At 42.4% G+C, this 27,910-nt stretch overlaps 1 protein-coding gene and 1 long non-coding RNA gene across 2 annotated transcripts; one reads left to right on the forward strand and one right to left on the reverse strand.

The window, feature by feature from the left end:
• Positions 1-5: 5 nt before the first annotated feature.
• On the reverse strand, positions 6-27,870 carry card11 (caspase recruitment domain family, member 11). Its single transcript, XM_061846967.1, has 25 exons — positions 27,713-27,870; positions 18,769-18,978; positions 18,525-18,662; positions 18,114-18,290; positions 17,098-17,246; positions 16,113-16,292; positions 15,750-15,896; positions 14,839-14,964; positions 14,550-14,744; positions 14,266-14,418; positions 13,945-14,014; positions 13,669-13,850; positions 12,412-12,518; positions 11,883-11,923; positions 11,628-11,751; positions 11,352-11,553; positions 9,502-9,628; positions 9,188-9,431; positions 6,466-6,550; positions 6,203-6,298; positions 4,654-4,771; positions 3,010-3,192; positions 2,530-2,651; positions 2,325-2,440; positions 6-875 (listed from the first exon to the last, which is right to left on the reverse strand). The coding sequence occupies exons 2-25, from the start codon at positions 18,965-18,967 to the stop codon at positions 671-673; spliced, it is 3,486 nt and encodes a 1,161-aa protein (XP_061702951.1). The 5' UTR covers positions 18,968-18,978; positions 27,713-27,870; the 3' UTR covers positions 6-670.
• On the forward strand, positions 20,708-21,730 carry LOC133513935 (uncharacterized). Its single transcript, XR_009798655.1, has 4 exons — positions 20,708-20,846; positions 20,967-21,042; positions 21,125-21,174; positions 21,250-21,730. It is a non-coding gene; the product is annotated as an uncharacterized LOC133513935 (long non-coding RNA).
• Positions 27,871-27,910: the final 40 nt, after the last annotated feature.

Consider the following 27,910-nt stretch of genomic DNA (forward strand, 5'->3'; position numbering starts at 1 on the left):
GTATACTGTCGTGTAGAACTCCGGTGGATGCTATTTTGATGTTGTACTTTTCCCATTTACCACTAGAATGCAGTATAGCCGTAGTTGGGTTGCAGCAATGGTGCCTATAAACTTTTGTGGTTCGAATCTTCTCATGTAGTATCCCCAGCCCCCCACCCCAAAAAAATGCAAGGCACAGCTTTACAAAAGATAATGTATTTATTCTTTGCGCATTAAATACAGGTATATTGTAAACACTATTTTTAGTTTTGTGGTTCGGCCAAGCGGCACGGTGGAGCAGCTGTGGCGAGTTAGCCTCGCAGTTCTGAGGAGTGGTGTTCGAATCCCGCAGCTGGCTGTGTGGCGTTTGTATGTTCTCCCCGTGCCTGCGTGGGTTTTCTCCAGGTTACGCCAGTTTCCTCCCACATCCCAAAAACATGCATTCACTAGAGACTTTAAATTGCTCTTAGGTGTGATTGTCAGTGCGACTGTTGTCTGTCTCCATGCGCCCTGTGATTGGCTGGGAACCAGTTGAGGGTGTACCCCGCCTCCTGCCCGGTGACAGCTGGGATAGGCTCCGGTACTCTCCACGACCATCGTGTGGATAGGCGGCCCAGAAAATGGATGGATGGATGGTTCGGCCATACGTTTATTTTCATGTACAGCCCATAGTGAGAAATGCGACTGACGATTACAGCTGATCCTGCTCCACCCACACAGTCTTCTTCTGCTCTTCAACGATTCGCTCTTTGACGACCCGGACGAGATCGTCCGTCCCTGGCCAGGCGTCCGGCTCCAGGCTGGTGTAGAGGCAGGGAACACCCTCCAGCTCCTTCTCTTTTGCCCTGCATGACCTCAGAAACTCCTCCTCCGATGCCAGGTGCAGCGGCAACTTCCTGTGTGGACAGGAAACAGGAAGGAAACGACTCTGTTGCGGTGAGTGTTGTAAAGTCATGAATCATCATCAGTCACATACTTTGACTGATGGAAATCTGCAATAAAGGCGCGAGAGCCTAGTTGTACCGACATTGTCGCTTACTGATAACAACCAGATTACTGTAAATTAAAAATAAATATCATTTTTTATTATGCCTGCTCATGCATACACAACATTGCATCTGAATTTGACTTATCTATACAAGCACAAAGGAGGAATTTTAGGATAATGTGGGGGAAAGACTCCATATCCATACACCAAGGAGTGAAAATAGAAGTTATTGAAATACTACAGCAGCATACAGTATATGTGTATTTTCTACCCAGGCCAACAGCTGGGATTCAGGCAACCTAATCCACCTCGTAATACCGCCATTGTCATGTTACAATTATGGAAACCATCAATGCTATACAAAAAGGCAATATAAGTGCATGCAGCTGGGCCACACAAGTTGTCTGGAGCAAATATTTGCAGTCCACTATATTGCAAATAGGCGGCCTCACACTTCTGAGGACCGGGGTCTCATTGCATTTGATTTTCTTCCATCAGAAGCTTGAAGGTTTTTTGTAAACACTGATTGGTATTTGGAACAGTTCATAAGTCCCTCCACTTTGTCTCAGGCTCAACGGAAGAAAAACAGTCCCAAAGCTTGACGTTCCCAAAAGCATGCTTTACTATTATGTGAAATTGTGGCGAAAAAGCTCAGACAAATTTGCTAAAAACTGTAAAGTTTACTGTATGAGTTTCAACTTTAAATATCTTGCCTTTGTAGTGTATTCAATTTTCCACATCCTTTCAACCCTGCGGTTTATGCGGTGATGCGGCTAATTTGTGCATTTTTTTTCTTCTACCGGCCGTAAGGGGGCACTCGATCGGAAAAGGTAAGAGTGAGACCGGTGGAATGCATATGGCGAGGAAGTGACTTTTACCGGTCCGGCCCAGTTAGCGCTGCGCTAGTGTGTTACTCCCATCTCGCAGTGATTTTTACCAGTATGTTTCTTTTTTAACCGGCCCTGTTAGCGCCAACGCTAGCGTTACCACGGCCCTAGCACTAATGTTAGCATAGCGGTGCTAGCGTTAAACTCTGTGTACCGTTTTTCTTTGTAAATATCTTGTGTTTCAATGTGGGTTTCAATGTAGGCACTTGCGGCTTTTACACAGCTGCGGCTTATGTACGTACCAAAAGGTATTTCCTTTACAAATCTAATGGGTGAGGCTTATAACCAGGTGCGATCTGTAGGCCGGGAATTAAGGTAAATATAGGTTGAACGTGATAATGCACATCATTGTATTCTGTTTAACATAATGTCCCAACTTCATTGGAATTGCATTTGTACGTGGGTTGTATATAAATGTGTGTTTTCAAGGTTTGCAGTGGAAGAGTTTTTTGTGCTGTGATTTCGCCTACCGCAGCTTCTTGACATTTTTTTCACAGATCTTGACAAAGATGATGATCGGGTAAATTTCCACCTTCAGAAGGTTTTTGACACAGCTGAGTTCAGCCTCCAGTAGGCAGTGTTTGCCCTGGTGACAATGAGATGGGAACAAACGGTGATCAAATCACACAAGCTCAACCGCAAGTAAATCTCACCACGATTGGACATGCGAGCAACCTTTGCAGCGATAGCCTCTATGCTGTCTTTGGTGATGAATTCAAAAGACGCACGCTTCTCTTTGCAGTAAACGAAGTGCTGTGCATGGGGTTTCTGATGAAACTCCTCTCTGGATACAATTTCTACAAAAAAAAAAAAAAAAAGAAGAGGATCACGGATAAAAAGGGACAATTCTGAAAATGGTTGGGCAAGTGTTGGTTGTTTAATCAAGACATTTGACACAATCAAGAGGAACAGAAAGTTTTGATGCTGCGTTGTTGAGACATCTGCGCAAAAGCTCTGACATAAGTCAACTGACTTCTCAGCACCGACACGGACTAGATTGACTATCGTGAGGGTGTTTCGCAATCATTTTTAAATACAATGTATCAAGTGGTTGGAACTCATTCACTGCTATTGATGGCCGCTGAATTCAAATGTCCGCGTTCACACGGAAGACTGGCGGTGAGGGATCTCCCTCAACACCGTGCATATTCCCACCTGGTTTGCACAGACTGAAGTCCGTGGCAGGCCCCATGTTGATTAATTTCTGTGTCAGTGTTTTGGCTAACGCATTGGGCGCGATGAGGACCGGTCTCTTGCTGTCGGTCCGCTGCGGGGTGACAAGGCTGTACGGGGTCAGGTTCAAACTCCTGCTCATCTCCCCCTCAGGATCAGCGACGTCTGCTTGCACCAGAGACAACACATAACGCGACAAGTTATAGAGATTAAGTGTTATCAGAAATATTATGCTTGCACAAGCCATGACCGCTAAAATCCCTTTGCTTGCTGATTAAAACCAAATCTTGATGAATTGATCATTTTCATTTATGATGATAATCCACAACAAAATATTTGTTCCAAGAACAAAATCACTTTTTGACAGGTCTCTTTATAATTCAATGCCTTGTCTAAATGAAACAACGTGAAAGGGTAACTAAACTTGAAGGGTGTGGAGCGTGACATCGAGAGCTAAACCTTTTCTAATTTGATTGCGGAATCAAACTACCCGAGTGCTTCTTGTTAAGAAAATGAAGCACGAAGAAGTGAAAGCAACTCAGTGACAATCAGCCATGAATATTTATCATGTTGACAACAACTCTCTACCCCAGAATGCAGAAATATTTTCCGGCTAACTTCATCTCACGCCATATCCCTTTCCACCAGTCTACACCGTATACCAAGGGTGTCAAACTCATTTTTGCCACGGGCCGCATTTTACTTGGGGTTTCCCTCAGAGGGCCATTGTGACTGTGAAATCATAAAACTCTTTAACTGGCTCATTATATTTACACATGGAATTTATGAACTAGTTTTAGAATCAGAAATCAACTATTGTTGTTTGGTAACACAAAAATGCTTGTAATAGCTCAACCTTATCATTTATGACACAACAATTTGAAAATTTGGGACAGATTCGAACAAAAATCATGCAAGTTGATACACACGATTTGCCTCCGCGGGCCACGCCAAATCATACGGCGGGCCAGATCCGGCCCCCGGTCCTTGAGTTTGACACCTGTGCTGTATACTGTCATATAATAAACTATACAACTAGCTTTTGTATTTTTTTTGATTCTCAAAGTTCAAGCCTCTTCCTGTTGATTTTACGTTTTACATCACACTATTTGAACTGTGCCACGTGGCTTCCACTGATTGATACAAATATTGAGAAGATGATTGAAGTTTCACACGAATCATCACTTCCTTAATAACGGTGAAGGAGATTGTCATCACTCAAGAATAGCATCTGTGTGGGTGGTGTTATGGTGCTTCGGGTCCCGGGCATGCAAAACCTCCCATCAGCCTAAACGTTGAATTCAAAAACCTTGCACGACACGTAGGCGTTTAATTGTGCTGCATAAGTGAATGACACCTTCAGGTTTCGCATCAAAGAGGTTCTTTGTTCTAGGCTATCAGCACTTTGCTGCTAGATTTTGTACTGGGCTATCTTCTGCAGGACTCTTTCACAATTAATCCAAAAACGAGTTGCTCCGAAATCTTAAATTCCAAAATTCAGCTCAAATTTCCAAACCTGTGAATGTCAAGAATGTCTCATAAAGGCTTTGGCATTTCACATTTGATGATGAGCATCTTTTCCAAATGTATGAGGAGCTCGTCTCCTTTCTGTCACTTCGCACTGACCTTCCGCTCTGAGCGTGTCTAAGCCTTGTCTGGGAAATGTTGCGTGACTGGATGTTTGGATCCTCACACGCTCGTTGCTGTTCAGTCGCTTGTATTTGGTATCCACCCTGCTGACAAGCTACAAAAACAACAACTTTAATGAGAGAGCTATTTGAGGACCTCGTCTTTCACAACATGACACACAATAGAAGAAATTAGGTTGAGCGATTATCCAGTTACAAACGTTCATGCAGATAGTAGCGTATATGTCAGGGGTGTAGTTACGGTTTCCCTCAGAGGGCCGTTATGACCGTGAAACCATAAAAATCTTTAATCACTTGATCATATTTATCCGTCCATCCATTTTCTTCACCACTTATCCTCACCAGGGTCGCGGCGAGCGCTGGAGCCTATCCCAGCTGTCAACAGGCAGGAGGTGGGCTACACCCTGAACTGGTTGCCAGTCAATCGCAGGGCACATAGAGACAAACAGCCGCACTCACAATCACACCTAGGGGCAATTTAGAGTCTCTAGTGAATGCATGTTTTTGGGATGTGGGAGGTAACCGGAGTGGCCGGAGGAAACCCACGTAGGCACGGCGAGAACATGCAAACTCCACATAGGCGGGTCCGGGATTGAACCGGGGAACTCAGAGCTGTGAGGCCAACGCTTTACCAACTGAACCACCGTGCCGCCTTGTGTGAAATTGTGGCTAAAAAGTTCTGCCAAATTTGCTAAAAAATGTAAAGTTTATCAGTTTCAACTTTAAATATCTCTTCTTTGTAGTGCATTCAATTGCCGTAATTTCCAGCCGATAAACCGCGACCTTTTTCACGCGCTTTCAATCCTGCGGTTTATGCGGTAATGCGGCTAATTTGTCCATTTTTTTCTAATGGCTGCAAGGTGGCACTCTATTGGAAAAGGTAAGAGTGAGACCGGTGGAATATATGTGTCGAGGAAGTGACTTTTACCGGTCCGGCCCCATAGCGCTGCACTAGTGTGTTACTCCTGTCTCTCGGTGATTTTTACCGGTATGTTGTTTTTTTTTCAACCGGCCTTGTTAGCGCGGTGCTAGAGCTAGTGTTAGCATAGCGGCGCTAATCCCAGGGCTCATGGAGGCAAACAGCCGCACTCATAATCACACCTAGGGGCAATTTAGAGTGTCCAATTAATGTTGCATGTTTTTGAGATGTGGGAGGAAACCCACACAGGCACAGGGAGAACATGCAAACTCCACACAGGCGGGTCCGGGATCAAACCCAAGACCTCAGAACTGTGAGGTCAACGCTTTACCAGCTGATCCACCGTGTCGCCCATATTTACACATGAAATTTGAAATTTTGATACAGATTTTAGCAAGAATCACGGAAGTTAGCACACATGATTTGCCCTCGCGGGCCACATAAAATTATGTGGCTGGCCAGATCTGCCCCCCGGGCCTTGAGTTTGACACCTGTGGTGTATGCCAATTCAATCCGGAATCCTTCGGTTCCTACATGTAGACGCTTGACTGTACTGGACAGGCAGTCGCCGTGTGCACATTTGGAGGTTGTGTTCGTGCCTCGTTACCTGCAAGATCTGAGTGAGGAACATGCTTGCTCTCGACATGCGTGGGCTGGCTTTGGGGTCAGGAGAGAGGCTGCCTTCTTCTGCCTGCAAATTGTTCTAGACACGCACGTAAGACGTAAACAACAGATTTGATAAATTAGCGTGCCGACAATCAGTATAATGAAATCATATTCTAAATCATTACACGACTTTGATTTCTTGATCTCTATGAGGATAGAAGAAAGCGTTTGAGAAGAGATCACACATCCGAGATGTTATTTTACCTTCATGTTACGCTGCGTTTCATTCTCTTCTCTCCCACCCCGACACATCAACTTCTGTATCTTTACTAGGAGGAGCTGCTGAGCCCTAGGTTTATAAATAAAAAGAAACACACACACACACATCAATCATTTTTAGCGAGACGTTTCCAAGAGATTGTTTAGATAAGAAGTGAAAATATGTACAAGTGCTGCAGGCAGATTTGTAAACTTCCAGAGAGTGAATGCAGGGACTCGGTGTTTAACTCGCCCCGGTGTTACCATAAGTGGGAAAACATTCTGTAGCCTACTCAGGTACAAGTACAGACGCAGATACTTCAAATTAAAAGTACTGATTTAACGCCGTTATTTAAGCGAAAGTAAAAATTCAAAAGTAAAATATTTAAATAAACCTATACTGGCAACTACATACAATGACGGCTTTGATAAGTTAGCACAACATATGAAAAACCCAGTGAACAAAATAAGTTTCTTGCTTTTATTAAACTGCATTGTGGCCAAAGAGCGAGAAAGGAAAAAGATGTTACTCGAGCTTTCCTAGCAGTCAACTGACAAACAAAAAAGAAAAGAGTAAATAATAGCGACTAAAAAAACAACACTTTACCAGTAGGCGTCCCCCACACCCCACCCCAACTGCTTCCCTTGGATTAGACAAAGATCATATTTAAATGGGAGCAGCTTGTGGTTTTAAGGCTGGTCCAAGAGACAATGCATTTACCATGACGTCATCAAACAATTCTCTTGAAAACGGACACGGATGAGGAACCCCTTACGTCATTAATAGTAAATAAATAGTAATACTTCCTTGTTCACATTCCTCCATGATTTGTCTACCCTGTGAGTACCCAGGCTCTGAATGAATCAATGAAAATTTTTAGACGTAATTGACGTGACCGCTTTAGATTTACTGTGCACCTTTTTACATCGTGTCGTCATCTACATAGGTTGATAAATGTAATAAACCTATTTTGACAAAGGAAAGAGTAGAAAGTATAGCGATCTACCTTCAGATTTAGGGAGTAAAGGTAAAAACTCGTCAAAAAAATTAATACCGTAATTTCCGGACTACAAGTCGTGACTTTTTTCACACGCTTTCAACCCTGCAGTTTATGCGGCGATGCGGCTAATTTGTGCAATTTTTCGAAGGCCGCAAGGGGGCACCCGAGCGGAAATGGTAAGAATGAGACCGATGGAATATGTGTGCCGAGAAAGTGACTTTTACTGGCCCTGTTAGCGCTGCACTAGCATTTAGCGCTGTGTTAGCTTATTGGTGCTGTGTTACTGGCGTGTCTCAGTGATATTTACTGGTAAGTTTTATTTTAACCGGCCTTGTTAGCGTTAGCGCTGCCGCTAGCGTTAGAGACAATTCATGGAGATTAAGTTTTCTCAGAAATATTATGCTTACACTAGCGATGACCACTGAAATCCCTTTGCTTGATGATTAAAATCAAATCTTGATGAACTGATCATTTTAATTTTGATGATAATCCACAACAAAATATTCGTTCCAAGAACAAAAACACTTTTGGACAGGTCTCTTTATAATTAAATGCCTTGTCTCAATGAAACAACGTGAGACAGAAATTAAATTTGAAGGCGACGGAGCGCTAAACCTTTTCTAATTTGAATGCTGAATCAAACTGCGATAAAATAAAGTTACCCAGGTGCTTCTCGTTAAGAAAATGAAGCACGAAGAAGTGAAAGCCACTCACTGGCAATCAGCCATGAATATTTATCATGTACTCAACAACTCTCTACCCTGCAATGCAGAAAGATCAACTTCTAACTTCATCTCACACCATTTTTGTTTTCACGTGACGTCACGCTTTCAACCCTGCGGTTTATGTTGTGATGCGGCTAATTTGTGTATTTTTTCGAAGGCCGCAAGGGGGCACTCGAGCGGAAATGGTAATAATGACACCTAACCCTTCTGTGTAGAGTCTTTCTTTTTCAACTATTGTTGGAGGATGCTTTTTTTCCTCCGTGTGTTCGTTTAATTTCGGGTAGTGAGAATGTTGGTTATCCAAATAAAGGCTGGAGATGATGAACAGTTTCTTCGAAGAATTTACTTACAGAATATTCTGGGCACTTGTGACTTACAGACAATGGCTGTAGAGAGCAGATCACAAGTGCGAAGATACAGAGAAAGCACATATCCTTTATCTTGTCAGAAGGGCGGACTATGGGTGGTATCAAACCTGTAGCGTGAGATCGGGGCTTTCCACTTAGACAAAGTGTTTCTGTCTCAACCGGTTCTAGCTGTCAATGAATTATTACAAAGTGTCCACTATGCAGTTCATCAAGGTTAGCCTAAGTGCAGAGATGCGATCAAGGACACATCTGGCTAGAGAACAAAGCTCCACTGAGGACATGAGGAAATTATGTAGTCATGACTAAATATGGGCATAAGACATACTTCACTATCTCGTGTTTCAATGTGGGTTTTAATATGGGCACTTGCGGCTTTTACACAGCTGCGGCCTATGTACGTACCAAATGGTATTTCCCTTCCAAATGTACTCGGTAACCAGGTGCGCTCTGTAGGCCGTAAAGTACAGATAACGTTACGTACATCACATTTGCTTCATGATCAGTATTAAGTACGTTAAGCCCCAGAGCTCACTGAGTTCTTTGACATCAAAATTCTTTGTAACGTCTAAAGTCAGCGTTGGCTTCGTATCCAAAGCAAACCCTAGCTTTGATGCCTCGATGGACTTTCTCATACCGTGAATTGCTCGGCAGAGTCCCACGGTCTTGCAGGTCGCAGCCGCTGTAGGGGTCGACGCGGGCGCACAGCCACTCACTTTGGCCTTGGGGCTTCGTGTCCAGGACGTGGACCACCTCATCACATTGCACACTCAGCGAGCAGCTGTCCAACTGGCTGGAGATGTTGAGGTTGACCCGTATGTAGAAGGAGTCTCCAGAAACCCGCGTGCCTTCCGCGAGGTCCCTCTGGAGACGACGGTAAGCTGGTGTGCACATACATAACATCAGATTCAGTTATGATAACTGCTAAATCCTATAAAGTGACATATTTACAGTCAAAGTTGGCTTGGTAGTGCAGACTGATAGGTCCAGAGCAGTGCTGCAGCACCCAGTGGGCATCCTCGTGGGTGCTGGTCTCCAACGAAATCCTCTGGTTCTCTCCACATACGTTGCCTTCAAGCTGATAAACCAGTCATATCACAAAAGACAAACTATATTTACGGGACCTGACAATGGTGGACTGTCAGGGCAAGGAAGACCTTCTGTGGTATCAGAAAAAACTGTATTACTGTATTCCCAACAGTCTATTCTCTCTCCCTTGGCTGCACTGCTTCCACTACGTGTATGGAGATGTTAGATTTTTTTTTTTTCTCCAGTCAGATTCATAATCAGGAGTGCTGGCCAACGTAACTTCAATGGGACTATTTTTTTAAGCAACCAGATTTCATATTTATCCCTAACAATGATGTCAGCATTTTTCCATCATCTATTTGGGTGATTAGCTCAAAGCTTGTTACAGCCAACTTGGACCAAGAAAGCGATTGGCACACATTTATGGTGTTAGTTTTGGCTTTTCCGTGCATGGTTTGTTTTACACACCATTTTGGACCGGCTGCCGTTCTTAGCACAATCCACCAACTTTTATTTGGGCTTAGGAGTGGCTGGGAATTAGTCCATTCACAGGGAATCAAAATGTTAAAAGATGGCCCCAATGCACTCTCCTTCTTTTCCTTTCGGCTTGTCCCGTTAGGAATCGCCACAGAGTGTCATCTTAGATGACGCACAAGTTAGATCTTAACACGCTAATGGAGTACATTTAATAATCAGCATTTCTGGTGTATTTATAGTGTATTTTAGTTACTTTTTCCTGTCTTTAGAGAAATATGATACTTAAAGGTCCCAGTTTCACCTGCGTGACGGTAGCGCTTTGTTCCTTCGTGTTAGCCAAAATGCCGGCTCGTTGTATTGCTGGATCTTGTTCGAACACTCGGGAGGATGTATTTAATCTTCATACTTTTCAAAAAGACACGGTTTGTCATGAAAAATTGATTGCACGGGTGCAAAGGACAAGAACTTTGTGGGTTCCAAATGACAAGTAGGTGTGTATACAGCTACAAAAAAAATAACAGGTTTTGTTGGGGCGGGGGGTAATCCTGTCAGAATGTAACAAAAGATCCGCGCAAGTAAGTCAGGGGTGATAAACATGTTGATGTACCCGTCGGCGCCGAGCACGGTTTCGGACGAGGGGCACAGCTTTGGCCGGGCTGGCTCATACATACTGTCTGGGAGTCTGTTGTTAGTTAGAAGTGATCCGCATATCATCTAAATATGGCTCGAAACGAAACGAAAGGGTTTTAAAAAAGACCCGGTTCGTCGTGAATATTAGATTGCACGGGTGCAAAGGACGAGAGCTTCGTGGGTTCCAAATGACAGGTAGGTGTGTATAGAGCTACTAAAAAAAATAATAGTTGGGGAGGGGGGACGCAATCCTTCTTTCAGCAAGTGACTGGTGGTCGGTCGGTTGCTCACTCGCTCCTTTTTTTTTCTGTTTTATTTTTTGCTCGCGGCCGACCGAAATCTCTGTTGTTCCTCTCCCATAGCAGGTGCCACTACGCGTTTTCAACGCCAAATGCTCCGGTGTCACGTCTGCTGATGACGTTGCAGGCAATATGTCGACCACTTGGATGTCGAGTGAGATTTCTGCAACTTTGCGCATAGATGACATGCTTTCCGCTCATATTTATTTTTGGCTATAGGGACATTGAAGTGCCATGTATGTTATATGTATTTTTCATTACAATATGTATTTTAGAATGTTTGTAGTCAATATTTGCATCATTTGGGCTTTAACTGCTTTACACGCTGTCATGTTCCATTTTTATAAAGTTGAATTGCAATCTCACCAAATAGAGGCGGTGACCCTCTCGCAAGCCAGTCTTCTCTGCAACAGAGCCCGGCTGGACCGACGAGATGAAAATCCCGCAGTCGTTTCCGCCAACAAGCGTGGTGTCCTTTATCAGGTTTTCTCCGAACATTGTCAACTCCTGCACAGGCTTCCGGGTCGACTGGATACTAGACAGGGAAGACAGAGACGGACGAAATGGCCTGCACACACGCAAAAAATAGGAATAAGAAAGGAAATGATGACTTGCAAGAAAGTGCTTGTGAGTATAACGTACCTTTCCAGAGAAAGTTTCCTGAAGAGATTGCTGACTTGCTCGTTGTCGTAAGTGTCCATGCCTTCTGATTGGTGGGATGACGAAGATGAGTGGATAGAAGGTGGGCCGTGCCCCACTTCATCCTCTACAGATGATTTTTTTTTTTTTTTGGGTGGGGGGTGAAATGACATCAGATTTACATCTCAAAACACCATCTTTTATTGTGGGAATTATTTTTTTTTAATTCAGCATTTATTACCGAACCACATTTATTACCTAATTCCAATTCCATAGTGTCACTGTCAACGTCTGAGAGGCTGAAAGAAAACAGATGGAGGACAATTTTTTTTGCCATTTACATTAAACTGAGATCAACACAATACTATAGTTGAAGATTTATTTTGTCCATTGCTTAGAAAACATACACACAGTTCCACTGTCGTAGCTCAACAAGAACATTTAATGAGGTCCAGTATTGAAAAATTAACAAACATTCTGCCGCTACAGAAATAATACTGATTGACACGATCACCAAGGTATTTTCAATTGTGCTTCTATTTACCATAATGCAGAATAATACTAAAAGCTGTTTGGAAAAAACTGACTATTATGAAGCTACAAAATATTAGAAAGAGCGCTCACAATATTTCACTGTGGTGCAATGCAAATTCTACACTGCTGCAGAGTACAATAATCCACATACAGTCATCACTTTTGTAGTTGAAATTCTAATGTCATCAAAGTTTTGCACATGGAGCTTATTACTGTGATTGCATACAGTAACAAGGCACCACGGCTTGATTACCTGCGGGGCTGGAAGTCGCTTTCAGTCTCCCTTTCTCTGCGGTACAGAGATGCTTTTTCAGGGGGTTCAGGCTGCATGGATTGGGTGCTGTCATTACGCTGTCGCAGCTGGCGATGGTGACAAAACAATATTACTGTAAGAGCCGGTTCAACAATTCACTAGATAACAGCGCCTCGTGTCGCTTTTGGGGTGACCATCACCAGCGTTCCCTCTAATTTTTGACGTGTCTGAGCAAACACACTAAGGCCGTGAGCGCCCCCTTTGACCACTGTGAGCAACATCAGGCCTATGCACTGTGGTCAGATCGGTGTTATCCATTGAAGTTACATGCCTCCTTAAAAGATTCAGATTATAGTATTTACATTACCATCGGAAAATTTTTAGAACAATTTTATTTGTATTTTTGCAAACTTGCAATGAAAATGTCAACAAACGGAAAAAAATACAATGTTAACCAAACCAAGCCAACTATAAACCGTAAATATGAAATGTCGCCTCCAACTATGTTACACTTATTTATTTTTAACCCACAATGATATCCCAGTCTGTTTTCTTTGTGTAAAACTGAATTATTGCTTGCAGAACATCTTTAGCAATGCATGTTGAAAGCTGAACGATGCTACCAAACAGTTTTAAAATTAATGTTATGTTGGCTCGCCATATTTAAAATACAGAATCAGCTTTTTGTGCAATGTATTATCTGTGCTTTCATCCTCTATTAGGCTGCGCCAAGGTGGAATTTTCACATTACACACCATCTCATCCTGCACTTTCTACTTTGGTTTCAGACAAGACCTTTTTTACTTGAAAACAAGATAATCTCGTCCACTTTCATCCCTTTTTCTTCATTATTATTATTATTATTATTCACATACTTCCACATTCATTAAAGCAACATAATTTTTTTTTTTTTTACTTTTATCATTATTATCGAGAGTAAACACATAAGCAGCATGTCAAACTCATCTTTGCCCTACATTGCCCAGACTGTGTTTCTAACTAAAGCAACGGTGGTAGGCACAGTTTGTAATTATGAGTCTACCCCTTTAAGAGCGGGCAGTGGGCAGTGTCAGGTAAACAAGAAAGTAGAGTGTGTGGCATGGTGTGGCCGAGCAGCAGCTTGTTAGAGACCGGGTGCGGCCATGTTTAAAAAAAAAAAAAGTCAGGCTGTGGTTCACTTCGCTGGATCGGTTTTCATGTGTGCTACAAATACGCAATTGCGCAGGTGCGCATCTTAGAAGGAACATTGATCCTCACCATATTTGGCCTGCCGAGCTGTTCTGTCCCAAATCGTTGTAGCGAAGAGGAGGGCAAAGTGAAGGCGGGCCTCAGGCTGTGGTGGTACGTCGGGGATGCCGGGGCCAAACTGGGCGAAGGAGGGATGGAGTTGTGTGTTTGCATGTTTGGCATCTGGATTTCAAGAAGATCTACACCATTGGCTGTCAACGTAGAAAGTTTTTTTTTTTTTGACAAGCTTATCGTATATTGGCAAGTAAATGTACTTTATGAACAATAATGTTAATTGTGTGTTACCCGCAGGATGAGCACCCTCTGTGTTAACTGGAAGTTCTCTAGGTACAGAGTTGGGGGACTTGGCTCTGTTCTAAAAAAGAAAAAACATGAATATTTTGAACTAATGGGTAAATGTTTAAGAGCAGCATCTTAACGAGAGAGCACAAAATGAGACAAATTTGAAAATAATCATGCCAGGCCATGTATAGCGAGCATGGACATGTTGATTATTCACGACACAAACATCTCAAACCCAAATCATATTTTCATAAATTGATGTGGTGTATTTGTAGTTTGTTTTGATGTATCATTCTATGATATGATTGGTGGACGTTGGCTGACCACTGCTTTCAGATTGGGTCTTCGTTTGAGACGGGACTCCTCGGGTAAAACCCTCTCCTCTGGTGACTCATCACTGGACCATTCCAACAGCCCCTGGGGGGGTTTGAGGTCCCGCTGAAAAAGGATGGTTGGGGGTGTGTCCCTTGGTAGGCTCTAAGGAAAAGAAGGAAAAAACAAATCTGAACATCTTTCAATTTGTAAGTGTCGTGAAAAATGGTAGATGTGTTTCTTTACGTAATTTAAACAAATATTTTTCTTTCCATCCACCTATTAAAACCTCAAACCTGATCCAAGGCAATGTCCTTGGAGAGCCGTCGCATGCGAGACTCCAGCGTGACCAGCCGGGCTTCTTTCCGCACCATCTCGATCTGGAGCTCATCGCTCTTCTCCTCCAATTCTCTGATCTGCTTGCGATACTTGTCTTTGTCAATCAGGCTCTGTGAGAACTGGTGCTGGGCGTCGTCTCTGGCCCGAAAGGCCTGTGGCACAAAATAAGCAAGCAAGGTCACAGAAAAAAAATGTGTGTGCTATGAAAGCGCAACTGTGCGTGTGTAGGAAAATGTATTGCGTTACCTGGTCCCTCTCTTTTTCCACTTCCTTGAGCTGCATGGTAATAGTGTCCATTCGGTTGCGGTACATTTGGCAGTCTTTCTGCAACGTGGAGCACTTTAGCTCCAGGTCCTCCTTCTCCTCCAGGTACTACAAACACACAGTGATCAGCTACGATCAGAGAGTTCATGAAAGGGATGGAAAAACCGGAATTTCTGCTTGATCCATAAAAGGGAATGTTAAAACGTAGATGTAAACATCAAATCACAACCTTATCTGATGATATTTGACAGAAGCTCTGAAGAATCTGGGCATGTGCAAATGGATTCTGGATGTTACATACGCAAGTCTAGTCACAAAAAGTTAGGGCTATTTGGCTTTTGGGGTCAATTTTAGGAAAACGCTAAAAACCAGCACTGTAACTTTTATGTGTGAACTTAATTTGACCATCTCTAAAGTAGAATGCCCATGTCCAGGTGTTCAATGCTTTAGTGGTTTTTGTCCAATTTTCTGTTCTATAACAAGGAGCTAAACAAAAGTTCAAAATAAGTGTTTAATCCATGAATTAATCAATGCTTTGGTGTTTGAGAAGATCCTGTTTGAAGCCTCGCAGTGGTGAGGCACAGCTGATCCATAGACAGGTGTCGTCTTGGTCTCATGCCACAAATGTGAAGGACATCATGAAGAGGATTGTATAGGGTTCTAATAGAACCGGATCGATTATTCAGACACCTGTTGTGAATTTTGTCCTTCGTGTTATCGTGCATTTTAAGTTCATCCTGAAATATCACCTGAAATCCATCCCAAAGTTTTTGTCAGGTTCTAGGCGTATGTGTTTCCAAGATTGTTCTCTTGAGACAAGACGACCAAGTTCAGGGTTTCCCAGTCGTCCCGACATTGACCCTTAAACCACCTTTTCTGTATCTGTTTGCTACCTTGTCTCGTAGTTCCTCTGCTTGTCTGACTTCCTCGCGGAGGTTGAAGAGGCAATTGACCAGCTCCTGTCGATCTTCAAGCGCTTCCTGTCTGTCATGCTCCAAAATGTCAAGGATGTCTTTGTCCGATGTAGACAGGGGACCGTGCTGGACATTCAAACACACAAAAAAGTACCCTTTCTTACTGTTCTACATGTAAGACTCGGGGCTTTTGGCACCACAAAAAAACCTGCTGCTGATTGTCTGGAATAGTGGGGTCTCAGCACAGGGAAATTGTCATTTTTAACTAAAAGTCCATCACTGCTTTAAAGCAGTTTTAATTTGCCTGATTGCAAGTTAGAAGTCGGTTCAACGCATGTTCACCTGGATGATGGACTGCAACTCCTGTAGTCTGATCTTGAGTGTCTTGTTCTCCCTCTCGAGCTCAAATATCTCCTCCCTCTTGGGCCGATTCTGGATGTCATTCTTCAGTTTGAGACTTTGCTTCCTCTCCATCTTACACTCTTCTTCCATTTTGTTTAGCCGGTGATTAAACTGATCAATCTGTTTGAACAGGAAGGAATTGGAGTTGGATATCAATCCCAGCGCACAATACATCGCTAAATCAGAAGAATTTCATGAGATAACAATTCGGTGATCTTTCTGAGCCTCGTGGAGGACAAAACAGAAACAACTCTCAAAAGGCAATTCAAAGTGAGCATTACACAAGAAACAATTATAATAAGCCAGATGAGGTGGCTGGGGCATCTGATCCGAATGCCTCCTGTACGCCTCCCTAATGAGGTGTTCCAGGCAAGTCCCACCGGAAAGAGACCCCGGGGACCACTGAGTACACTCTGGAGAGACCATGTCTCCCGGCAGGCCTGGGAACGCCTCGGGATCCCACCAGAAGAGCTGGAGAGACGTGGCTGGGGAAAGGGAAGTTTGGGTATCCCCGCTGAAGCTACTTCCCCCGCGACCTGACTCGGAGAAGCGGTAGAAAATGGATGAATTGATGGATGGACAACTATAATAACAAAATTGCTTTGATTTAACAATAACAATAACCGGTAGAGCTAGGCTGCATCACTGAAGGTTCAGTCACCAACTGTCTAGAGTTTGACATTTGGGATGAAGAGACATACAGTATGGTGGGATCCATTCAAGGAAGGACTTCTAGATTATAAGGAGAACTTTGAAGACTATGTGGAACTTGACAGGGAAGCAATGATGTCATATCTTATTGTAAGATGTTCAACTCGGACATTTTTTTATTTTCCTGGTTCCATTCGTGTTGCCTGAATGTGTTTCTTTTTCTTATAGTGTGTCTTTGTACGGGTACTTAATATTGATACTATTCATTGATTACCTCCAGCTGCAGGTCTCGGCTCCTCATGACCGCTATGTTCTTCTCCTCGCTCAGAGCGGCGTATCTCATGGCCAGTTTGTAGTTCTCATCCTTGACTCTCAGCAGCTCATCGCTGTAGGTGTTTCTTTCTTCTTTCATTTTGTTGTATCCTGCAGATGCACACGCGAGTAGTCAGCATCGACACAGTGGCCTCCTAATTACAAATTACACCCTGGATACCACCTGCTTCTTTTCTCGTCCACTGTGAAGTTGTTCAGATCTCAACTTGTGTGTGTGTTTTTTTTAATATAAGACCTGTCCAATGTATGAATGCTGTGGACTATGAATCCAATTACTGTATTTTCCGCACTATAAGGCGCACGGCATTATAAGGTGCACCTCCAATGAATGGCAAATTTTAAAACTTTTTCCAGAAATAAAGCGCACCAGATTATACGGCGCATAGAATAGACGCAACAGTAGAGGCTGGGGTTACGTTATGCATCCATTAGATGGAGCTGCACAAAAGGCTCAATATTGATCCATATATAAGGCGGCCCGGATTATAAACCGCACCATCGGTTTTTGAGAAAATTAAAGGCTTTTAGGTGTGCCTGATAGTGCGGAAAATACACTAATTGAAAATAATATTGCACACTTGAGAATGAGGAATAATGAAAAGAAGTCATCATATTTTTTTACATGCCACTATAAAGGAGGAAGTAGTGTTTTTTAGGATTGCACATTTTCAAATCCCCCCTAACCACAAACAATGTGAGATCAGCGTCTCCTGAATAAAAGCGTGACAGAGAAAATACAGTGTTGTTTAAATTCTTGTCTCGTTTAAATGTGAATTACTAGATTGTGAAAGCAAAGTAGATGCGAATTGACATATCAGGACACACTCACGGCATATTCGTATGATGTCCAAAATGGTGAATGGATCACTAACCCGAAATTAACTTTTAATTACACCTAATTGAGAAAGAGGGATTTTGCACACAATGAGAATAAGATTATTATTATTTTTTTTTTACTCTGTTGCGAAGTCTGAAGTTCCTGGTTCACAAGCCGTAGTTTCTTCTGCTCATCCTCCAGAGTGCAGTTCTTCCTGCTGAGCTCTTCATGCTGCAGGTTCTTCACTTTAGACTGCTGTTGCAGCTTCACCACCTCGTTCATTAAAAACTGGGTCAGACCTTCATGACCCTCCTCGACTGCAGCAAAGAAACACAGAAAACCATATCAGCTTTTGTTATGAACTGTATGTATCCAATATGCAACTGATTGGGAATGTCTTTTTTTTCCCCTCTGCATTTTTGAACCTGTGTTCACTGACCTACATAAAGAACCGCAAATGTGTGCCATTAATAGCTTAGTTGTCGTGCCAAAGTGAAAGTAAAGTTTTTAGTTGGCTTCAGTCAAACCGTCAGCAGAGACGTGTGTCTCACCTACGATGGTGGAGAAGCGGCGCGTGGGGTTCTTCCCTGTCACCTGTTTGTAGAGTTCCGGATAGTAAAATTCCAAGCTCTCCAGAAACACCACATATCCCCGCTCTCCCTTGGACCGGAGGATGTCAAGAAGGCGACCTGACGGGAGACCAACAATCATCAATCAAATGTCATCACCGTCCATAAGATGTTCCGTTCATTTTAACCGGAAAGTAAAACACAGACTTGTTTTCTGACAACATACTTGTGCGGTTTGCTTTGGAGACCAGCAGCAGAGAGTTGAGAATTTCATCTTCATCTTGCTCATCCAGTACTTTGCACTGGCGAAGATAAGGAGTGAGCTTGGCCGGAGAGATGATGCGACAAACTTCATATCGTTTGCACTCCACGTTCTCCCACCGCATCTCGACATCGTCGAGTATCCCCAGCTTGCCGTTTTCCATAACATGCGCCCCTGACAAGACCCCAAAACACACCAGTCGCCAAGTCACTTACAGAAGAAGAAAATGAAAAAAACATTTCGCATAGTAAATCAAAAGACAGACGTCATAGTATCTTCTACTTTTTACCTTCTTTTTATGCTTATAGTCATTAATATAATTCACTAAACAGCAACAGATTTGCAAGAAAACCTTGAATTTCCTTTAAAAATGTACCGCAATTTCCGGCCTACTGAGCACACCTGATTATAAGCCTCATCCAGTACATTTGTAAAGGAAATACCATTTGCTACATACATAAGCTTAATCTGTGTAAAAGCCGCAAGTGCCCACATTGAAACACAAGATATTTAAAAAGAAAGACGCTACACAGAAAAAGTTTTCAAAGTTTTAATACCTTAGCTTATCTTAACATAGCAACAACACGGTAGCATGAACAGGGCTGGTAATAATAATAATAAAAATTAAAAAAAAAAATGCCGCGGCAGCTCCACAGTAGCTACATGGTAGCACAGCACTAACCGGGCCGGATAAAAAAAAACATACCTAAATTACTGAGATGCAGTAGTAACACAGCAGCAACATGCTAGTGCGGCGCTAACAGGGCCGGTTAAAAAAAACATACCGGTAAAAATCCCTGAATCACGGCAGTAACACAGCAGCAACACGCGAGCATAGCGCTAACGCTGATGCAGCGCTAACAGGGCCGGTTAAAAACAAACGAACATTCTGGTGAAAGTCACTTTCTCGGCACATATATTCCACCGGTCTCACTCTTACCTTTCACGCTCGAGTACCCCCTTGCGGTCGTTAGAAAAAATGCACAAATTAGCCACATCACCGCATAAACTTTTTGGTTGAAGTTTGAGAAAAAAGTCACGACTTGTAGGCCGGAAATTACGGTATATCCAGTATTTCTTTGGCATACTGCGGTGTTTTCTAACTTATTGAGTCAGGGCATCCAATCTAGAAAAATCCAACAGCACACCACCGAACAAAAAATGTCACAAAATGTACAATTACTGAAATAATGATGATGTTTTCTCAAGTGAGTCATTAAATTGCTTACTTGGTATAAAATCTAGGCCTGTTTAATTTAACAAAGAGCTGGGATGTACTCGTAGGTAGACACAAGCAATAGGTAGATACGTACAGTAGTTGCGTTGTCATTTCTGTTATGGTGCACTGTTTGAGAATCACAGGCAGACAATACTACCAAATAATCTTAGGAATATGTGGGGAGAAACACATTTTTATGCTTGCAAATGAGATTTGTCAATGTGCAGGCACAAAAATGTATTTTTCTTAGAATTTCCAAAAGAACCTGAAAGTCTACCAACACTAAATTGCACATTTTTAACATTCTAAAAATGACTTTACAAAAATAATAATTCACAAATATGTCTGATCCGCATCAATGAAAATGTGTTATCCCAATGGGTCTATAAATAATGTAAAATTTGGGATCCCAAATATATGCTGTATATTACCCAAATTCATCCTGAAAGCATGCTAAGAATCGTAAATGGCATAACATGCATACATTTTCTTGTCCGTCACCCCCCGGGACAAACAATAAAATGAAGAAAATACAGGGCATTCTTTTTATCAATATCTTTCATAAAGTTGAGCGGATTTTCTGTTATCGTGCTTTTTCCTAACATGACGAACGACGGCACGGTCGCAGTCTCAGACAGAATAAAAGCGGGTGTGACCAAGAGTGAAGCACCGTGAACGAGCTCGGCAATCAACAGCAACGTGACATCCTTGGGAAAGGTAACAATGAGAACCGAACGACCAATGTGATCATTAACGTGACACAACTTGCTACACGACAGATGTAACGCTTGAAGTAGATAATGGACACATTTGTGCGACACAGGTATGTTCGACTTCCTGAAGCGCGGCTCTATTACGACGAGATAAAAAGAGCAGTTTGTCCACAGCAGAGTTAACCAACGCACATATTTCTACTCTCCACCTCTATATTCATGTTTTACAGCCACTTTACAAGAATTTACTTTCTCACGTCAACCATTCACAAAAGCACCACGACGCGCCATGATGCTGTCAATCATGTATGTAAACGCTCATATTTGCATATAACTGGCCTGTTTGGTTGCGTGCAGCATTTCATAATATTACTACTACGCCCCACAGGTGGATAACCTTACCAAATTCAGAATTTAAAAATCAACCTTCTTGACCAGGTATGTTAAAACACACAATTTGTCTCCGGTAGTCAAAACCACTGTAGTACTAAAACCATCCATCCATTTTCTTAGCCGCTCATCCTCACGAGGGTCGCGGGAGTTCTGGAGCCTGTCCCAGCTGTCAACGGGCAGGAGGCAGGGTACACCCTCACCTGGTTGCCAGCCAATCGCAGGGCAGATTGAGGCAACCAGCCGCACTCACAATCACACCTAGGGGCAATTTAGAGTGTCCAATTACCGTAATTCCCGGCCTACAGAGTGCACCTGGCTATAAGCCTCACCCAGTATACAGTATTTGTCGAGGAAATAGATTTGGTACATACATAAGCCGCAGCCGTGTAAAAGCCACAAGTCCCCACATTGAAACTGACATTGAAACAGGAGATGTTTACAAAGAAAGACGGTACATAAAGAGTTTAACGCTAGCGTCACGCTAACAGGGCCGGTTAAAAAAAAACATACTGGTAAAAAATTACTGGGACACGGCAGAAACACACTAGCCCAGAGCTAACAGTGCTGGACCGGTAAAAGTCACTTCCTCGGCACATATATTCCACCGGTATCATGCAAAAAATGCACAAATTAACCGCAGGGTTGAATGCGTGTGAAAAACATCACGGCTTATAGGCCGGATATTACGGTAACGTTGCATGTATTTGGGATGTGGGAGGAACATGCAAACTCCACACAGGCAGGGCCGGAATCGAACCCTGGACCTCTGAAATGTGAGACTGACACTTTTACAGCTGATCCACAGTTCCGCCGTACTAAAACCACTATAACGAAATATACATTTGGGACATAAAGACGAAAATACAAAATATCAATTAGCAATACAAAAGTTTCCAGTCGCGCGGGAATACTGATCAACAACAGTTTTGCAAATGATGCAGCGTGTCGGGTCCACGACGATGAACACAGGAGTAATGGCAGTACGGAATATGACAGATTCCCAAGGTGTACCTTTGAAATTATGAATAACTGTTTAAGAGCATAATGCCAAGGGGAAAAGATATTTATTTATTTCAGAATGCCCCACTTTTCACACAATATACCATTTTTTCCACACGATAAGGCCCACCTAAAAGCGTTTAATTTTCTCAAAAGCCGCCGGTGCGCCTTATATATGGATCAATATTGAGCCTTTGGTCCAGCTCCGTCAAATGGATGCATAACGTAACCCCGGCCTCTACTGTAGCGTCTATTCTATGCGCCTTATAATGCGGTGAAATGGGCCCTTCATTGAAGGTGCGCCTTATAGTGCGGAAAATACTGTAGTTCCACAGCGAGAGCCGCCACCGAAGGCATCGTTCCGGGTTCGTCACGTCATCGTTAATAACAAGAAGTCCTTCCAAGACGGAGAGATGGTAAAAGAGGCATAGCTGACTCGTTGTTCCGATCTTTCAAAAATAAGGCGGAAATATTATCTTCAATAAAATCCCCGCAGATGTGAAGGAGTACAGATACACGGCGCTGTGAAGCCGCGGCTGATGCGTGGAAGGACATCGGAGATTGTGAGATTTGGACGAATCCACTGATGTGAGTGACACAGCCCAGGTGTGCATTTTCATTCGTATGGCGTTTAGTCATCATCAACATGAACTCAGATAGTTGCAAAAAAAATGTCCACAGTTAATTATGCTGTGCAATATTGGCTCATGCGGTTATGCAAGGGACAGAAGCATCCATCCATCCATTTTCTTTGCTGCCTAACCTCACAAGGGTCGGGGGGAGTGCTGGAGCCTATCCCAGCTGTCAAATGCATGAGAAATGGTTCATATCTTCCAAATTCTGTCTGTTATTATTTGAGTTGCCCATTCTGAGCACTTTGGTTTTTCTTCTGTTTACATTCAAACACAGTTTTGTTGGTTCCTCTGCCATTTTTCTGGGGTTGAATCATCCATCCATCCATCCATCCATCCATTTTCTTTGCTGCTTATCCTCACGAGGGTCGCGGGGAGTGCTGGAGCCTAACCCAGCTGTCAACGGGCAGGAGGCGGGGTAACACCCTGAACTGGTTGCCAGCCAATCGCAGGGCCGATAGAGACAAACAGCCGCACTCACAATCACACCTAGGGGCAATTTAGAGGCTTCGATTAATGTTGCATGTTTTTGGGATGTGGGAGGAAACTAGAGTGCCTGGAGGAAACCCACGCAGGCACGGGGAGAACATGCAAACTCCACACAGGCGGGTCCGGGATTGAACCCGGTACCTGTGAGGCCAACGCTTTACTAGCTGAGCCACTGTGGCGCCCACAAACATCCATTTACACAAAGAATTCTGAATATACTTCAAAATAAATGTCTTTTGCATTGTTGAAGTGGGTAAATCTATGGCTTGGTCATTCTATTTCATTATTGGTCATTCTTTAAAAAAAAAAAAAGAGAGAGAGAGAGAGAGAGAGCGAGACCTCGATTGGGAGAAGCTGGTTGCTTAAAAAGTAGATCTTGTGGTTTAAAAAAAAAAAAAAAAAGTCTGGGCACCCCTGGCCTAAAAGAACGCTAAGTTCCATTTAAAGTGTAGCCTGAGGGGTGACAGATAGATGGCTTACCACAATTTGAGCGTGTGCTGCCGGGGATCAATGCAGCTCACGAAACCTCAAGCACGCAGACCAAAACACGTGAACACGCATACCCATCGATACACTTGTGCACACACCTCTACAGAAACCACAGACGTGCTTCCTCTTCTCTATTCTCTTATTTTAGAGTTTGTTGTCGAGAAAACTCTCCTTTGCTTCCTCCCCGCCAAACCAGATGTGCGTATCAGTCTCATTTCGAGCGGAGTGCTTTACATGTTTCATCTTTTTCTGAGGGCATTTGCATCGCCAGGTCTCATCTTTACGCGGCCTTTTCAGGCTTCGGACCGGGCGTTAGAAATTAATGAAAATAAATGAAATTAATTAATGCTCGCAACAAGTCAGGCTGTCGATGTTTTTTTTTTTTTTGTTTGTTTGTTTTTTTGTATCAAGCAGAACTCGGCAACTTGTACAAACGGCACAACAATATTTTACGGCAACACATCCCTCACAACTCTCCCGCTACAGCTGTGGGCTAGGGTGCCTCCTCTATTGCCTGATTGAAAAAATATGCATTTTCAAACAAGACTTTTTTTTAAAATCACATGATTATAGTTTTTTGTCATATTATCATGGGTTCTCTCAAGCAGGAGGGGTAATGAAACTGAATGTGAAAGCAAAATCTTTGAACCTTTTCCAATTTTCTAAAAAAAAAAAAAGGACACAATCTATATCACAGGTGTCAAACTCAAGGCCTGGGGGCCAGATCCGGCCCCCACATGATTTTATGTGGCCTGCAAAGGTGAATTGTGTGTGGTAACTTCCATGATTCTTGTTAAAAATCTGTACAAAAATTTTAAATCATCATTATCATAAATGATAACATGGAGATATTTCAAGCAACAATCAACAATATTTGGAGAAACCCATTACCCTTGATTTCTGATTCCAAAACTTATTCATAAATTTCATGCGTAAATATGATGAGGTGATAAAAGGTTTATGCTATCAGTCATAACGGCCCTGTGAAGCAAACCGTAACCACAATATGGCCCACGACAAAAAAATGAGTTTGACACCCCTGATCTATATTATGGTTTGGAATCATCTGCTGTTTCGTCAGACAGAGGATGTCTTCATAAGTACAATGGACTCATATATAAATGGACACTCTAAATTGCCTCTAGGTGTGACTGTGAGTGTGGCTGTTTGTCTCCATGTGCCCTGCGATTGGCTGGCAACCAGTTCAGGGTGTACCCCGCCTCCTGCTTGTTGACAATGGGATAGGCTTCAGCACTCCCGTGACCCTTGTGAGGATAAGCAGCAAAGAAAATGGATGGGTGGATATATACATATATATATAGAAAATGCCACAAATGGCAGTCATCAAATGTGTATTGCGTCAGCCAAAACAACAAAAGTGATTCTTTCTTTTTTCATATTTCCAAAGAATTTGAAGGTTTTTTTTTTAACCCAGTGTGTTAACTAAACAGATCTAATTCACACGTGTGCATCCTGTGTATGCGTGACAGCTTTTCTGAAAAAAAAATCAAAATAATTACATTGTTGTCTGGTATGTCTTCTCTCAAGAAATGCTTCGTGGAAAAAAGATAAAAGAGCTTTGGGCTCTGATGAGATGTTGGCATAATTCCTTTTTTTAAACTTGCCTGTTTTTGTATTTCTGGCAGCATCTGTACCGCAATACAAAAAACAATTGACTCAAATAAAAATAACCCAAAATATCAATAATCTATTGAACAGTTTTTTTTATTTGGTCTTTGTCTTTGTTATAAATCATACTGTACATGTTACATTTTCAATGCATTTTGTATTTTTTTTTTTTTTTTGCTCACGTCTTTGCTTTCAGTACACATTGATTATATACCGAAAATGCTTATGAGATATTGTATTATTTGTCTTTTTAGATTAAAGTATATAGTAGATATTTGAGGGATGGCTAGGGTCTGTCAGATAGCACTTTGTTTTAATGGTATGTGTTCATGTTGTATGAACATGCCTCCAGAAGTTGCGAAACAGATTAACTAACCACAATCTTACATTGTTCTGTTTGGGTATTTTTTTTTTTTTTTGCAGGAAGGGAGAGACAATCACGAGCAGTCACTCAGAACGACCAAGTAAAGTAATTATAGAATTTTATCTGTAAAGCTAGTGCCAGAAGCAATTCCGTAACATTACAACTTGATCAGACCTTAAATGTCCGATATTTTGGTTAGTGACCCTCTGACACTGACTTCGTATAAAAGTCTCAATTTCATTTATGTCATATGAGTGTCCAGAAAAAACAGGTACTTCTGTTTGACCCAGTTTTGTATCCACTTTGTCCATATTTGGGTAAGACCGTTCTCTTTCCTCTGATTGGTCGCCCGCATGTAGAAGACCAACTAGTGAGAGCGCACGTGTCATGTTGACAATACAGCAGGAGATCTTCGCTCGAGATGAATACACGCTCGAGAAATTCAACTGACCTGATTTTTGGCCATTCGACGGAAAAAAAACGTCTCGGATTTAAGAATACGTGGACGATTGTAATTCAGATTTCGCATGTTTACTGAGGCACCATATAGCCAATATTACATCCCCGAAACAAGAAAAAGTTGCTTTGGTAGAATACGTGACTGTCAAAACTGTTTCCTGGAAGTAAAATCTAGGGGAAAAGGCTAATCACGACATTTACATTTAAAACCGAAAATAGTTTTGACTTCAAGCCAGAAAAAAAACATACCTAAATAGCGCTTTCATGTTGCATCCGTGCTGACCTTAAGGTGTGTTTTTTCTTATTATATAAAAACTTAATTGCCTAAATTGGTTTAAGCCACAGGTGTCAAACTCAAGGCCCCGGGGCCAGATCCGGCCCGCCTCATGATTTTATGTGGTTCTAGAAGGCAAATTACATGTGTCAGCTTCCACGATTTTTGCTAAAATCTGTACAAAAATTTCAAATTCTTATATCATAAATGATAACACAACTACAATCTGGCTCGCGACCCAAATGAGTTTGACACTCCTGGTTTAAGCTTTTGGGGAGTCACTGACGGTGCAGTGGTACACACGCCTGACTTTGGTGCATACTGCGTGGGATTGAATCCCGCTCAGCGATGGGTAGCAGGTGATCTTTGAAGACTGTATCAGACCTTACTACTGAAACTAGGTCATGCTCGGCAGTGGAATTTGACTGATGGACCGTAGATTTCATGGTTCAGGTGTCCGCAAGCCATCAGAAAGACTTCATTGTCCGACCCTTGACAAATGGGATATGCTTGTGTGGAGTCCAAGTTAGAAGAGTGAGTGGGTGCTTTTGTAATCATTTTTTTTTTTTTTTTAGAAAAGGTACAGGTACACCTGCAAATTCAAATGATTCTTAAGGGAAAAAAATGAAATATGAATCCAAATAGTAATAATTGTTTTGATTGACAGTTGGACACTGTTACAGGTAATAATTTAAGATTATATTTGCTGAAGTGGTTGTACTTTGAAGTGGTGTCGAACTTTATCACAATCATATTATTTCCTAAAATTTGCTGACTTTTTTTTTTACTAGCTACATGTGAGGGACACAATATTAAGAACACCGATGAGTATGGTGCAATGAAATGATTAACTATAAACATATTAGGGGGGCGGGGGAAGTCACTCTGTCAGTATCACTCAAAAGGGAATATTATCTTTGAACATACTTCCCTCTTTGTTCAGTTAAAATTCTTGCAGTGGCAGGTGAGTGCAGAAAATGCAGAAATTCACGAATGCCCAACCCTCGAAGCAGGCTACTGTGCACCATTTGAATCGTATTCTGAAGCGAGGCTTACAAATACGTGCGCAATTTCAACTTGCTGATGAAGCCCGATCGTGCTTTAATATTGCCTTCTTCTGTACCCTTGCTCGAGGAACGCATCGGCGGAAAAAATCCCATTATTAATATTGTTTATACCCGTACAGGAAAAGAAATTAGCCTCGCGCGGTGCGGTATAAGCTACGCGGTAGTCAAAAGTCGCGTTTACCTGAGATGTGGACGATAAGCAATCTTGTGACATCCAAAGCAGGGCGAGGGGTGTTGTTGTTGTCGTTTCACTTCACAAAGTTTTGTTTTGCTCTTTCGCCACTGGAAGACACAGAAGCTCAACTTTGTCGTAGTGTTTGTTCTACAGTTCTGAACAGAGCGCTTAATGAGATAGAGAGAGAGAGAGAGAGAGAGAGAG

Source organism: Syngnathoides biaculeatus, chromosome 16 (genome assembly GCF_019802595.1).
Source record: "Syngnathoides biaculeatus isolate LvHL_M chromosome 16, ASM1980259v1, whole genome shotgun sequence".
Classification (NCBI taxonomy): Eukaryota; Metazoa; Chordata; class Actinopteri; order Syngnathiformes; family Syngnathidae; genus Syngnathoides; species Syngnathoides biaculeatus.

Excerpts from the sequence above, each read along its gene's own strand:
- card11 (XM_061846967.1), bottom strand. The coding sequence starts at position 18,967 with ATGGAAAACGGCAAGCTGGGGATACTCGACGATGTCGAGATGCGGTGG. Across the intron at positions 14,419-14,549 it reads AGGACATTGCCTTGGATCAG|AGCCTACCAAGGGACACACC; the intron begins GTTTGAGGTTTT and ends TCTTTTCCTTAG. Across the intron at positions 9,629-11,351 it reads AGGGTCACCGCCTCTATTTG|CTTGAAGGCAACGTATGTGG; the intron begins GTGAGATTGCAA and ends CTGGTTTATCAG.